The following is a 13,098-nucleotide window of genomic DNA, read 5'->3' as shown; positions in this document are numbered from 1 at the left end:
TAGCACATAACAGCCACATGACTACCACATAGCAGCTACCATAGTTGGCATGACTACCACATAACTTCTATGACAGCCACATGAATAGCACATAACAGCCACATGACTACCATATAGCAGCCACATGACAACCACATATAGACACTGAACCACCAAATAAAAAACACATGACAGTACAGGTATACAGTCAACTCGGTTGTGTTTGTCAAAATAAGAATTGGTTGATTGCTGTCTTTGATCAAAGAACATTGATTCAAGATGAGTTGAATGTAGATTTTGATTTACAAACTCTCTAAATTGATATTTCATCTGCATTTTTCTCTAAATTGACTGTGCAGTTGTTATTTCATTTGGCACTACAAAAAAATGTTTTTTTTTGTTTTTTTTGTTTTTCTTACATCAATTTGAGTTCAATTCAGCTTTTCAGTTATTATTGTACATTGGTCTTTTGGACTTATTTGCACAAAATAAAGATTTTCTTTCTCTAATAATTTTTTTGTTTTGTTTGCATAGTGTTGAGGTAACAATTAACGAACATGATACTATGGAAACTGAAGACATACCACCATCACCATCACCACCTCCGCCAGAAGACAGGTAACTTTCCATTATAATACATTTCAGTACTTTATAACCTTGGACAACAGCTTGGCTTCTGTTATTTATTGAAAACTATTTGTTTGTAACATTTCTTGATATTACCATGTGAGGGTGCTATTCATTGACATCCACCTGTTGATAACATTTCTTGATATTACCATGTGAGGGTGCTATTCATTGACATCCACCTGTTGATAACACTTCATAATATTACCATGTGAGGGTGCTATTTATTGACATCCACCTGTTGATAACACTTCATAATATTACCATGTGAGGGTGCTATTCATTGACATCCACCTGTTGATAACACTTCATAATATTACCATGTGAGGGTGCTATTCATTGACATCCACCTGTTGATAACACTTCATAATATTACCATGTGAAGGTGCTATTCATTGACATCCACCTGTTGATAACACTTCATAATATTACCATGTGAGGGTGCTATTCATTGACATCCACCTGTTGATAACACTTCATAATATTACCATGTGAGGGTGCTATTTATTGACATCCACCTGTTGATAACACTTCATAATATTACCATGTGAAGGTGCTATTCATTGACATCCACCTGTTGATAACACTTCATAATATTACCATGTGAGGGTGCTATTCATTGACATCCACCTGTTGATAACACTTCATAATATTACCATGTGAGGGTGCTATTCATTGACATCCACCTGTTGATAACACTTCATAATATTACCATGTGAGGGTGCTATTTATTGACATCCACCTGTTGATAACACTTCATAATATTACCATGTGAAGGTGCTATTCATTGACATCCACCTGTTGATAACACTTCATAATATTACCATGTGAGGGTGCTATTCATTGACATCCACCTGTTGATAACACTTCATAATATTACCATGTGAGGGTGCTATTTATTACCAACCATCGATTGATAACATAGCTGTGATTTTGAACATTTTGTTTTTGTTTAAATATAACCACATGACCAAGACTACCAAATCTTACTGAAATATTTTTTTAGACACAATTGCGTATGGTTGCACAACCACATTCTATTAACCATAACAAGACATAATGCATTTTTTAGATTGTTGAATTGAATTACTTTCTTTACTATTACAAGACCTGAATCTGAGATGGACATTGATGTACCAGTAGCAGATGAGAAAGAAAATACATTAAAGCCACCACCCAGTGTTAGTCCTGTTAAGAGTGTCTCACCTAATCCATTGAAATCTGTGGATTTATCATCCCGCATCTCAGATGAAAGGAAAAAACAACTTACCCTTCAATTTCAAAAGCAGGATTCCAACAAGGATGGGTAAGTGTGATATGAAACATTCCTGTTATGTCATCTGTGTTTACACTGCCCTCTAGTGTCATCTATTTATGCTTTTACACTGCCCTCTAGTGTCTATTGTTTGTGTTTTACACCACCCTCTAGTGTCTATTGTTTGTATTTTTACACTCCCCTCGAGTGTCATCTAATTATTTGTGCTACACTGCCCTCTAGTGTCATCTATTCGTGTTTTTACACCGCCCTCTAGTGTCTATTGTTTGTGTTTTTACACTGCCCTCTAGTGTCATTTGTTAGTGTTTTTACACTGCTCTCTAGTGTCTATTTGTGTTTTACACTGCCCTCTAGTGTCATCTGTTTGTGTTTTTACATCGCCCTCTAGTGTCTATTGCTTGTGTTTTTACACCGCTCTCTAGTGTCTATTGCTTGTGTTTTTACACCGCCCTCTAGTGTCATCTGTTTGTGTTTTACACCGCCCTCTAGTGTCATCTGTTAGTGTTTATATACCACGCTCTAGTGTCATCTGTTTGTGCTTTTACACTGCCCTCTAGTGTCATCTGTTTGTGCTTTTACACTGCCCTCTAGTGTCTATTGTTTGTGTTTTTACGCTGCCTTCTAATGTCATCTACTGTGGAATACTTCGCTGAAAAGGCTTTTTGGGCGTTTTGTGTGGAATTTATTTTCACTGATTTTTGATGAGTTTAATGTGAAATATAGAAAAAAAAAAGTATATTCGCTGGATTTTATTTTCATGGAATCATCCCTTCAGCAAAAATAGCAAAAATAAAATCCAAACAAAAATAAAGTATTCAACAGTATTTGTGCTTTTACACCACTCTCTAGTGTTATCTTTTTGTGTTTTTACACCGCCCTTTATCATTGTCTGTGTGTTGGTTGTATCAGACTCAAGATTATAAGCCATTGTTCTATAATTCCTCAATTTATGAAAGATATTTTTTTGGTTTCAGCCATGTCACGTTTCCTGAGTTGTCTGTACTATTATCCAAAGATCTGACTAAATCACAGAAAAAATACCTGAAAGAGGTAAGAGACAACAAACCATCAAACAAATGGAATACAATTACTAAATTGTTGTAATTCTGGTTCCATGGGAGTAGTATGAAAATGACTTGATTTACAACACTTTAAACATTTTGTGTGCATAACATAAGTTTCAAAAAAATTTATGTTTGGAGAAAATATCATATCATTTACATCACCCAATAATAACCATTCAATAAATGTTGCCAAATTCTTTGCAAACTATTCTTTTTCTGTCAAATTTTCAACAAAAATATTTTCTCTGACCAAGTTTATTTAAATAAAATTGACATTGTGCTTTGTATTTATATGAGTGCAATACTAACTTACATTTGCTTTTAAACATCAATCTGCAATAACAATTACTATCAGCTTCTATTGTTGTGTCGTCATCTTTTTAACTGTGATAGTCTATAAACAACTGTACAGTAAGTGTGTCTTCTAAGCCCATATGACACATTACTGATGTACAAAGATATGTTTTCTAATTCACTTGTGTGTCTTTGATACAACATACATTGATATAATGATCTTAACATCTTACTATAGTTATGTAAATTGTAATTTGGTTACAAGTCACCTATACAGTTGAATACAATTATGTTCTTAGAAATCTACCTCCTCAGCAGTCAACAACTGACAACTTAATTTTGGGGATTCCATTTTTACTCAGAATCAGCTTTAGTGAGATTTCTGTCACCTGCCTTTATTGGGGGGGGGGGGGGGCTTGATGAAGGAAATTGCTGATACACAAGTGAACAATGCATTTAAAGTGTATATTGTATAATAAATGCTACACATCAAAAACATTAGAGAATTTAGGATGCATAATACATAACAATAATTTAATGTTTTTTTATATAAAATGAAATACCTATTTGATAGTTACATCAAACACATTCATAATTAATACCATTTTTGTCTTATATTGAAGCGTCAGATGGCCATAGCGTGTCATTGTTTACAAATAAGTGTCTACCCATGAGCCTTTGCGTTTTTAACATGTATTGTTATTGTCGCTTGGGACTCGATTCCCGTGCATGCACAGAGGATGACCCCCTCGCTTTAACACCATTCAAAAACATCCGGGTGAGATTTGGGCAAGTGGGTGAGGTTTGGGCAGGTGGGTGAGGTTTGGGCAGGTGGTTGAATTTTAGACAGGTGGGCGGGGTTTAGGAAGGTGGGTGAGGTTTGAGCGGGTGGCCGGGGTTTGGGCAGGTGGGTGAAGTTTGGTTTGGTTAGGTGGGTTAGGTTTGGTTTGGGCAGGTGGGTGAGGTTTGGGCAGGTGGCAAGGGTTTAGGCAGGTGGGTGAGGTTTGGTTTGGTTTGGGCAGGTGGGTGAGGTTTGGGTAGGTGGCCTGGATTTGGGCAGGTGGGTGATGTTTGAGTAGGTGGGTGAGGTTTGGGCAGGTGTGTGACGTTTGGGCAGGTGTGTGAGGTTTGAGCAGGTGGCCGGGGTTTGGGCAAGTTAGTGAGGTTTGGTTTGGTTTGGGCAGGTGGGTGAGGTTTTGACAGGTGGGTGAGGTTTGGGCAGGTGGTTGATGTTTGGGCGATTGGGTGAGGTTTGGGCTTGTGGGTGATCTTTGGGCAGGTTGGCGAGGTTTTGACAGGTGGGTGAGGTTTGGTTTGGGCAGGTGGGTGAGATTTGGTTTAGGCAGGTGGGTCAGGTTTTGACAGGTGGGTCAGGTTTTGGCAGATGGCCGGGGTTTGGGCAAGTGGCTGGGGTTTGGGCAGATGGCTAGGGTTTGGGCAAATGGCTAGGGTTTGGGCAAATGGGTGAGGTTTGGACAGGTGGGTGGAGTTTGGGCAAGTGAACGGGATTTGGACAAGTGGCCAGGGTTAGGGCAGGTAGGTGAGCTTTGTGCAGGTGGACAAGGTTTTGTCATAAAAACAGCCCAGGTTTGGGCAGGTGGTTGATGTTTGGGCGATTGGGTGAGGTTTGGGCTGGTGGGTGATCTTTGGGCAGGTTGGCGAGGTTTTGACAGGTGGGTGAGGTTTGGTTTGGGCAGGTGGGTGAGATTTGGTTTAGGCAGGTGGGTCAGGTTTTGACAGGTGGGTCAGGTTTTGGCAGATGGCCGGGGTTTGGGCAAGTGGCTGGGGTTTGGGCAGATGGCTAGGGTTTGGGCAAATGGCTAGGGTTTGGGCAAATGGGTGAGGTTTGGACAGGTGGGTGGAGTTTGGGCAAGTGAACGGGATTTGGACAAGTGGCCAGGGTTAGGGCAGGTAGGTGAGCTTTGTGCAGGTGGACAAGGTTTTGTCATAAAAACAGCAACAAAATTTATTGAATAAACACTCAATCATTTAATTATAAAAAATAAACATGGATAGTTTACTAGGATAATAAAAAGAATTTATTTTGTTCCCCTCTTTGAAATTGATCTTAGCTGAAGGGACAGCAATCCTGGTACTGTATGTATGTAGCACATGTTACCAATAGTTACTTTGAAATCAAATAACTGCTGAAAGAGTGCGCTGAAATTGTCACGAAAGGGTACTGTCGCCATGTTAGACTGAGTACACGGTTTTTTATTAACAATAATTACAGTATCATTTTTTTGTTCTTTTTGTCTGCATACTTGATGATGCCATCAATGTGCTATAGCTAAGTAGGGTAAGTCCCCCTAGCTTTATGATTATTTGTTACATTACCTCGTCTGAGGAGAACTATACATTGACCCAGAATGCATTGCACAAATGTCCTCATTCTTTAGTGGTAAAGAAACAGTTCATTTTTTAAAAACACTTATCAAAAAGATATTGTAAATTCTACTTCAAAATAAATTATCGTCAGTACATAAATCCCTTCCTGTATTAAGATCTTCCCAATATCATTAAATTAATTTACATATATAATTACAATCAAGTCAGTTAAACAGTATGTAAGCATTATCATTCCCTATTTTTAATGCATGCATTTACAATAATAAAATCATTGTTAAATAGTCACATATTAATGTTGCTGGTTGCCAGAATAAGCGTTCATTGATGCTTTCCATACTAATACACCAGTAATTTGCATTCTCAACCCCCTCAAGCCAGGGACAAGCCATAATCTTGTTTCCTGTTATATGCAGGAGTGTACAAAACTGTATTATTCCTACTACCAGGAAACATTTCTGATTATAAATCTTTGTAACAATCTGGCTTGATGAAAGTCTTGAGCTTGGGGGGGGGGGCATGGTTGCAGTTGACTGGTGCATAACATGTCTTTGCATTGGTTGATTCCATTCAAGGTGCAGGGGTGTAAAGGTTTTGGGTATCCACTGGTACTGCCTTAAATAACACTGACTTGCTCCTATCATGTTGAAAGAAAGAAAAAAATAAATGAGCATATGCAGAAATTTCATGATTGATGAAACATTTATGTTTAAAAAAAAAGTAACAGTTTTATTAAAGATGAAATGAAAGCTTTTGATGTGTCATGTTGGATTGTAATTTTGTGAGTTTTCAATCATTTTACAATTTTCAATAATTTTATTGAAATTTTTGGTGGTGCTGGTGGATATTTTAGTACTCTTGATCTTTATTTAAATTTTTAATTATATTTTTTGCATTAAATACAGTAAAGTCAGGTAAGGAATGAATGTAACAAATTATTTAAAACCCTAACTATTTACAAACTCAAAATAGTAGTTACACACTGTAAATTATACGCAAAGGGAGACACCTGCTTATAGTCAATCCATTTGTTTTATTTGGATTTCAATGGGGTCAATTTCAAATAAAAATGTTTGTAAGTATGTTTTTAAATAAAAACATGCCTTACCTGACTACATTGTACTGCATGTAACAGAGATCATGTTGATGAGATAAAAGAGTCTCAAGATGTCACCTTACTTGAGACATAATAATTACATTCATTATTAAAAGAAATCACTACACTTTGTGTCTCTTTTTTATTTTATTATTCAGTACAGTCAAAATCCTGTGAATGAGTGACATTCAAATTTTCATTTGACCTCCAGTCTTTCTATCCATCTGATTGGCCCATTTTACCTCTGATTTTCCTCTCTGTCTGATTGGCCTATTTGACCTCCAGTCTTTTTCTCTGTCTGATTGGCCTATTTGACCTCCAGTCTTTCTCTCTGTTTGATTGGCCTATTTGACCTCCAGTCTTTCTCTCTGTTTGATTGGCCTGCTTGACCTCCAGTCTTTCCCTCCATCTGATTGGCCCTCTTGACCTCCAGTCTTTTTCTCCGTCTGATTGGCCTATTTGACCTCCTGTTTGTTTCTCTGTCCGATTTGCCGACTTGACCTCCAGTCTTTCTCTCTGTCTGATTGGTCTATTTGACCTCCGTTTTTTGTTCTCTGTCTGATTGGCCTGCTTGAACTAAAGTGTGTATATTTGTCAGATTGGTCCATTTAACCCCAGTCTGTCTCTCTGTCTGATTGGCAGACCTGATTCCAGTCTTTCTTGCTGTCTGATTTGCCCATTTGACCCCAGTCTGTCTCTCTGTCTGATTGGTCCATTTGACCCCAGTCTTCTCTCTGTCTGATTGATTCATTTGACCCCCAGTCTCTCTCTCTCTGTCTGATTGGCAGACCGGATTCCAGTCTTACTTGCTGTCTGATTTGCCCATTTGACCCCAGTCTTTCTCTCTGTCTAGTAGTAGTAGTAGTCCAGAGTTTTAAATCCGGTTTGGTCCCCGAAGACTAGGGTGGCCGGATTCACCTTAAACTAGTGGCAATCGCTCTTACCCCCTCCCTCCACTTTGCACGATTTAAAGCATCCCTCATCCTCATCCCAACCTTCCCACTCTCCTCCTCTACTTGCATCTTCCACGTCTTCTTTGGCCTTCCCCTTTTCCTTGGACCACTCACCTCTAAATCAAGGGCCCTTCTTAATACATGCCCATCCTCCCTCCTCAGCACATGCCCATACCAACGTACCCCATTTGCCTTCGCCAACCGATCTACCGCTTCCTTCAAACCCAACATCTGCATCTAGTCCTCAGTTTTCTTTCTGTCCATCAACTTCACCCCACACATCACTCTCGCCAAAGTCCTTAAAGTACCCAACTCATTTTCACTCAAACACCATGTCTCGCTCCCATACAGCAATGCTGATCTCACACAACTCTTATAAACTATTCCTTTCATCTCCAAGGGAAATCTCTTCCCATATAGTAACTCTCTACATTCCCTAAACTTCACCCAAGCAAACCTTGCTCTAGCTGTCACAGCCGCCTCACACCCACCTTGTCCCCCAGGTATGTAAACTCCTTCACTGTCTCAACCTCATCACACAACTTTTCTTCCTGTTCCACCACCCTTCCAGCTCCATTCTTACATCTTCCACACACAAAATCCCTTGCCAATCTTTGGGTCACCCTCTTTATCTTTGCACATCTCCCATGTATCCACTTCCCACATTTCACACACCGCACTGAATTTACCTTTACCCTCTTTCCACACATGCCACATGGGTCAACCTTACTCACCAAAGCTTTCTCCTTTGTCCCACTCACCATCACTTTTGTCTTTCCCAGATTTACCTTCAAACCCTTACTCTCAAATGCTTTTTTCCATTTCACAAACTTCTCCCTCAATCCCTCCATTGTGTCATCCATCAAGACCAAGTCATCAGCATACAACATCTCTCTCATCAGCCCTTCTCTTGCACTCTCTGTAACTACATCAATGACAACTGCAAATATCAATGGTGATAGTACAGAGCCTTGATGCACACCCACCTTCACCTCAAACTCCTCTGACAACTCCGATCCTACTCTAACTCTTGTCTTTGCTCCTTCATACAAACTCATCACTGCTCTTACCATTGCCTCTGGTATACCTCTCTTCCGCATTGCCCACTCCATCACCTTCCTCGGGACTCAAAGGCCTTCTCCAAATCCACAAAACACATATACAGTTTCTTCCCTTTTGCACGATATTCCTCTTGCATCCTCCTCAGAATAAACACTGCATCAATTGTTCCTTTCCCTGGCATAAAACCAAACTGCATCTCATCCACTTCCACTAATTTCCGGATTCTATTCACTATCACCCTCTCCACAATTTTCATTGCATGCTCTAATAGTTTCACACCCCTATACGCACCACAACTTTTTGCATCCCCTTTTCCTTTAAAAATTGGTACTACCACACTCACCTCCCACTCCTCAGGCATTCCTCTTTCATCTAACACTCCCTGGCATAACTCCATTATCACACCAATCCCTATGTCTCCACTTGCACAAATCATCTCCGTGCTCACTTCCGAGGGTCCAGCAGCCTTTCCAGTTTTCATGTCTCTGATTGCCTTCACTACTTCTTCTCGACTCACTCTTTCAACTGGCCCTTCCACCAGATCAGCCTCCACATCCTGAACCCACTCATTCTCCTCATTCATGATTTTTTCCATATGTTCTTTCCAGACTTTACTTCTATCTCTCTGTCTGATTGGTCCATTTGACCCTAGTCTGTCTCTCTGTCTGATTGGTCCATTTGACCCCCAGTCTGTCTCTCTCTCTGATTGGTCGACTGGCAGACTAGATTCCAGTCTTTCTTGCTGTCTGATTGGTCCATTTGACCCCCAGTCTGTCTCTCTGTCTGATTGGTCCATTTGACCCCCAGTCTGTCTATCTGTCTGATTGGCAGACCTGATTACAGTCTTTCTTGCTGTCTGATTTGCCCAATTGACCCCCAGTCTGTCTTTCTGTCTGATTTGCCCATTTGACCCCAGTCTGCCGCTCTGTCTGATTGGTCCATTTGACACCCAGTCTGTCTCTCTCTCTCTCTGATTGGCAGACCTGATTTCAGTCTTTCTTGCTGTCTGATTGGTCCATTTGACCCCCAGTCTGTCTCTCTGTCTGATTGGCAGACCTAATTCGTCTTTCTTGCTGTATGGTATGCCCATTTGACCCCCAGTCTGTCTCTCTGTCTGATTTGCCCATTTGACCCCAGTCTGTCTCTCTGTCTGATTTGCCCATTTGACCCCCAGTCTGTCTTGCTGTCTGATTTGCCCGTTTGACCCCCAGTCTGTCTTGCTGTCTGATTTGCCCAATTGACCCCCAGTCTGTCGCTCTGTCTGATTTGCCCGTTTGACCCCCAGTCTGTCTTGCTGTCTGATTTTCCCATTTGACCCCCAGTCTGTCGCTCTGTCTGATTTTCCCATTTGACCCCCCGTCTGTCGCTCTGTCTGATTTGCCCGTTTGACCCCCAGTCTGTCTTGCTGTCTGATTTTCCCATTTGACCCCCAGTCTGTCGCTCTGTCTGATTTTCACAATTGACCCCCCGTCTGTCGCTCTGTCTGATTTGCCCGTTTGACCCCCAGTCTGTCTTGCTGTCTGATTTTCCCATTTGACCCCCAGTCTGTCGCTCTGTCTGATTTTCACAATTGACCCCCAGTCTGTCGCTCTGTCTGATTTTCACAATTGACCCCCAGTCTGTCGCTCTGTCTGATTTTCACAATTGACCCCCAGTCTGTCGCTCTGTCTGATTTTCCCATTTGACCCCCAGTCTGTCGCTCTGTCTGATTTTCACAATTGACCCCCAGTCTGTCGCTCTGTCTGATTTTCACAATTGACCCCCAGTCTGTCGCTCTGTCTGATTTTCTCATTTGACCCCCAGTCTGTCGCTCTGTCTGATTTTCACAATTGACCCCCAGTCTGTCTTGATGTCTGATTTTCACAATTGACCCCCAGTCTGTCGCTCTGTCTGATTTTCTCATTTGACCCCCAGTCTGTCGCTCTGTCTGATTTTCACAATTGACCCCCCGTCTGTCGCTCTGTCTGATTTTCACAATTGACCCCCAGTCTGTCTTGATGTCTGATTTTCACAATTGACCCCCAGTCTGTCGCTCTGTCTGATTTTCACAATTGACCCCCAGTCTGTCTTGATGTCTGATTTTCACAATTGACCCCCAGTCTGTCGCTCTGTCTGATTTTCTCATTTGACCCCCAGTCTGTCGCTCTGTCTGATTTTCCCATTTGACCCCCAGTCTGTCTTGATGTCTGATTTTCCCATTTGACCCCCAGTCTGTCGCTCTGTCTGATTTTCTCATTTGACCCCCAGTCTGTCGCTCTGTCTGATTTTCACAATTGACCCCCAGTCTGTCTTGATGTCTGATTTTCACAATTGACCCCCAGTCTGTCTTGATGTCTGATTTTCACAATTGACCCCCAGTCTGTCGCTCTGTCTGATTTTCTCATTTGACCCCCAGTCTGTCGCTCTGTCTGATTTTCACAATTGACCCCCCGTCTGTCGCTCTGTCTGATTTTCACAATTGACCCCCAGTCTGTCGCTCTGTCTGATTTTCACAATTGACCCCCAGTCTGTCGCTCTGTCTGATTTTCACAATTGACCCCCAGTCTGTCTTGATGTCTGATTTTCACAATTGACCCCCAGTCTGTCGCTCTGTCTGATTTTCTCATTTGACCCCCAGTCTGTCGCTCTGTCTGATTTTCACAATTGACCCCCCGTCTGTCGCTCTGTCTGATTTTCACAATTGACCCCCAGTCTGTCTTGATGTCTGATTTTCACAATTGACCCCCAGTCTGTCGCTCTGTCTGATTTTCCCATTTGACCCCCAGTCTGTCTTGATGTCTGATTTTCACAATTGACCCCCAGTCTGTCGCTCTGTCTGATTTTCTCATTTGACCCCCAGTCTGTCGCTCTGTCTGATTTTCCCATTTGACCCCCAGTCTGTCTTGATGTCTGATTTTCCCATTTGACCCCCAGTCTGTCGCTCTGTCTGATTTTCTCATTTGACCCCCAGTCTGTCGCTCTGTCTGATTTTCACAATTGACCCCCAGTCTGTCTTGATGTCTGATTTTCACAATTGACCCCCAGTCTGTCTTGATGTCTGATTTTCACAATTGACCCCCAGTCTGTCTTGATGTCTGATTTTCACAATTGACCCCCAGTCTGTCGCTCTGTCTGATTTTCTCATTTGACCCCCAGTCTGTCGCTCTGTCTGATTTTCACAATTGACCCCCCGTCTGTCGCTCTGTCTGATTTTCACAATTGACCCCCAGTCTGTCGCTCTGTCTGATTTTCACAATTGACCCCCAGTCTGTCGCTCTGTCTGATTTTCTCATTTGACCCCCAGTCTGTCGCTCTGTCTGATTTTCACAATTGACCCCCAGTCTGTCGCTCTGTCTGATTTTCACAATTGACCCCCAGTCTGTCTTGATGTCTGATTTTCACAATTGACCCCCAGTCTGTCGCTCTGTCTGATTTTCACAATTGACCCCCCGTCTGTCGCTCTGTCTGATTTTCACAATTGACCCCCAGTCTGTCTTGATGTCTGATTTTCACAATTGACCCCCAGTCTGTCTTGATGTCTGATTTTCACAATTGACCCCCAGTCTGTCGCTCTGTCTGATTTTCACAATTGACCCCCAGTCTGTCGCTCTGTCTGATTTTCCCATTTGACCCCCAGTCTGTCTTGCTGTCTGATTTTCCCATTTGACCCCCAGTCTGTCGCTCTGTCTGATTTTCACAATTGACCCCCAGTCTGTCGCTCTGTCTGATTTTCCCATTTGACCCCCAGTCTGTCGCTCTGTCTGATTTTCACAATTGACCCCCAGTCTGTCGCTCTGTCTGATTTTCACAATTGACCCCCAGTCTGTCGCTCTGTCTGATTTTCCCATTTGACCCCCAGTCTGTCTTGATGTCTGATTTTCACAATTGACCCCCAGTCTGTCTTGATGTCTGATTTTCCCAATTGACCCCCAGTCTGTCGCTCTGTCTGATTTTCCCATTTGACCCCCAGTCTGTCGCTCTGTCTGATTTTCTCATTTGACCCCCAGTCTGTCGCTCTGTCTGATTTTCCCATTTGACCCCCAGTCTGTCTTTCTGTCTGATTTTCCCATTTGACCCCCAGTCTGTCTTGCTGTCTGATTTTCCCATTTGACCCCCAGTCTGTCGCTCTGTCTGATTTTCCCAATTGACCCCCAGTCTGTCTTGATGTCTGATTTTCCCATTTGACCCCCAGTCTGTCGCTCTGTCTGATTTTCCCATTTGACCCCCAGTCTGTCTTGCTGTCTGATTTTCCCATTTGACCCCCAGTCTGTCTTTCTGTCTGATTTTCCCATTTGACCCCCAGTCTGTCTTGCTGTCTGATTTTCCCATTTGACCCCCAGTCTGTCTTTCTGTCTGATTTTCCCATTTGACCCCCAGTCTGTCTTTCTGTCTGATTTTCCCATTTGACCCCCAGTCTGTCGC

At 42.1% G+C, this 13,098-nt stretch overlaps 1 protein-coding gene across 2 annotated transcripts in view; it reads left to right on the top strand.

Moving 5' to 3' along the window:
* The window catches only part of LOC102808831 (uncharacterized), a 68,859-nt gene that overhangs the window by 42,593 nt on the left and 13,168 nt on the right, over positions 1–13,098 (top strand). For both annotated transcript variants that reach the window (XM_085506643.1, XM_085506642.1), the window contains 3 exons: positions 514–597; positions 1,715–1,912; positions 2,857–2,932. In XM_085506643.1, coding sequence (XP_085362769.1) covers positions 514–597; positions 1,715–1,912; positions 2,857–2,932 — 358 coding nt within the window. The remainder of the gene's footprint in view (positions 1–513; positions 598–1,714; positions 1,913–2,856; positions 2,933–13,098) is intronic.

The sequence above is a fragment of the Saccoglossus kowalevskii genome, chromosome 12 (genome assembly GCF_978046115.1).
Source record: "Saccoglossus kowalevskii chromosome 12, keSacKowa6.1, whole genome shotgun sequence".
NCBI classification, from domain to species: Eukaryota; Metazoa; Hemichordata; class Enteropneusta; family Harrimaniidae; genus Saccoglossus; species Saccoglossus kowalevskii.
This window is presented reverse-complemented; position numbering and strand designations above follow the sequence as displayed.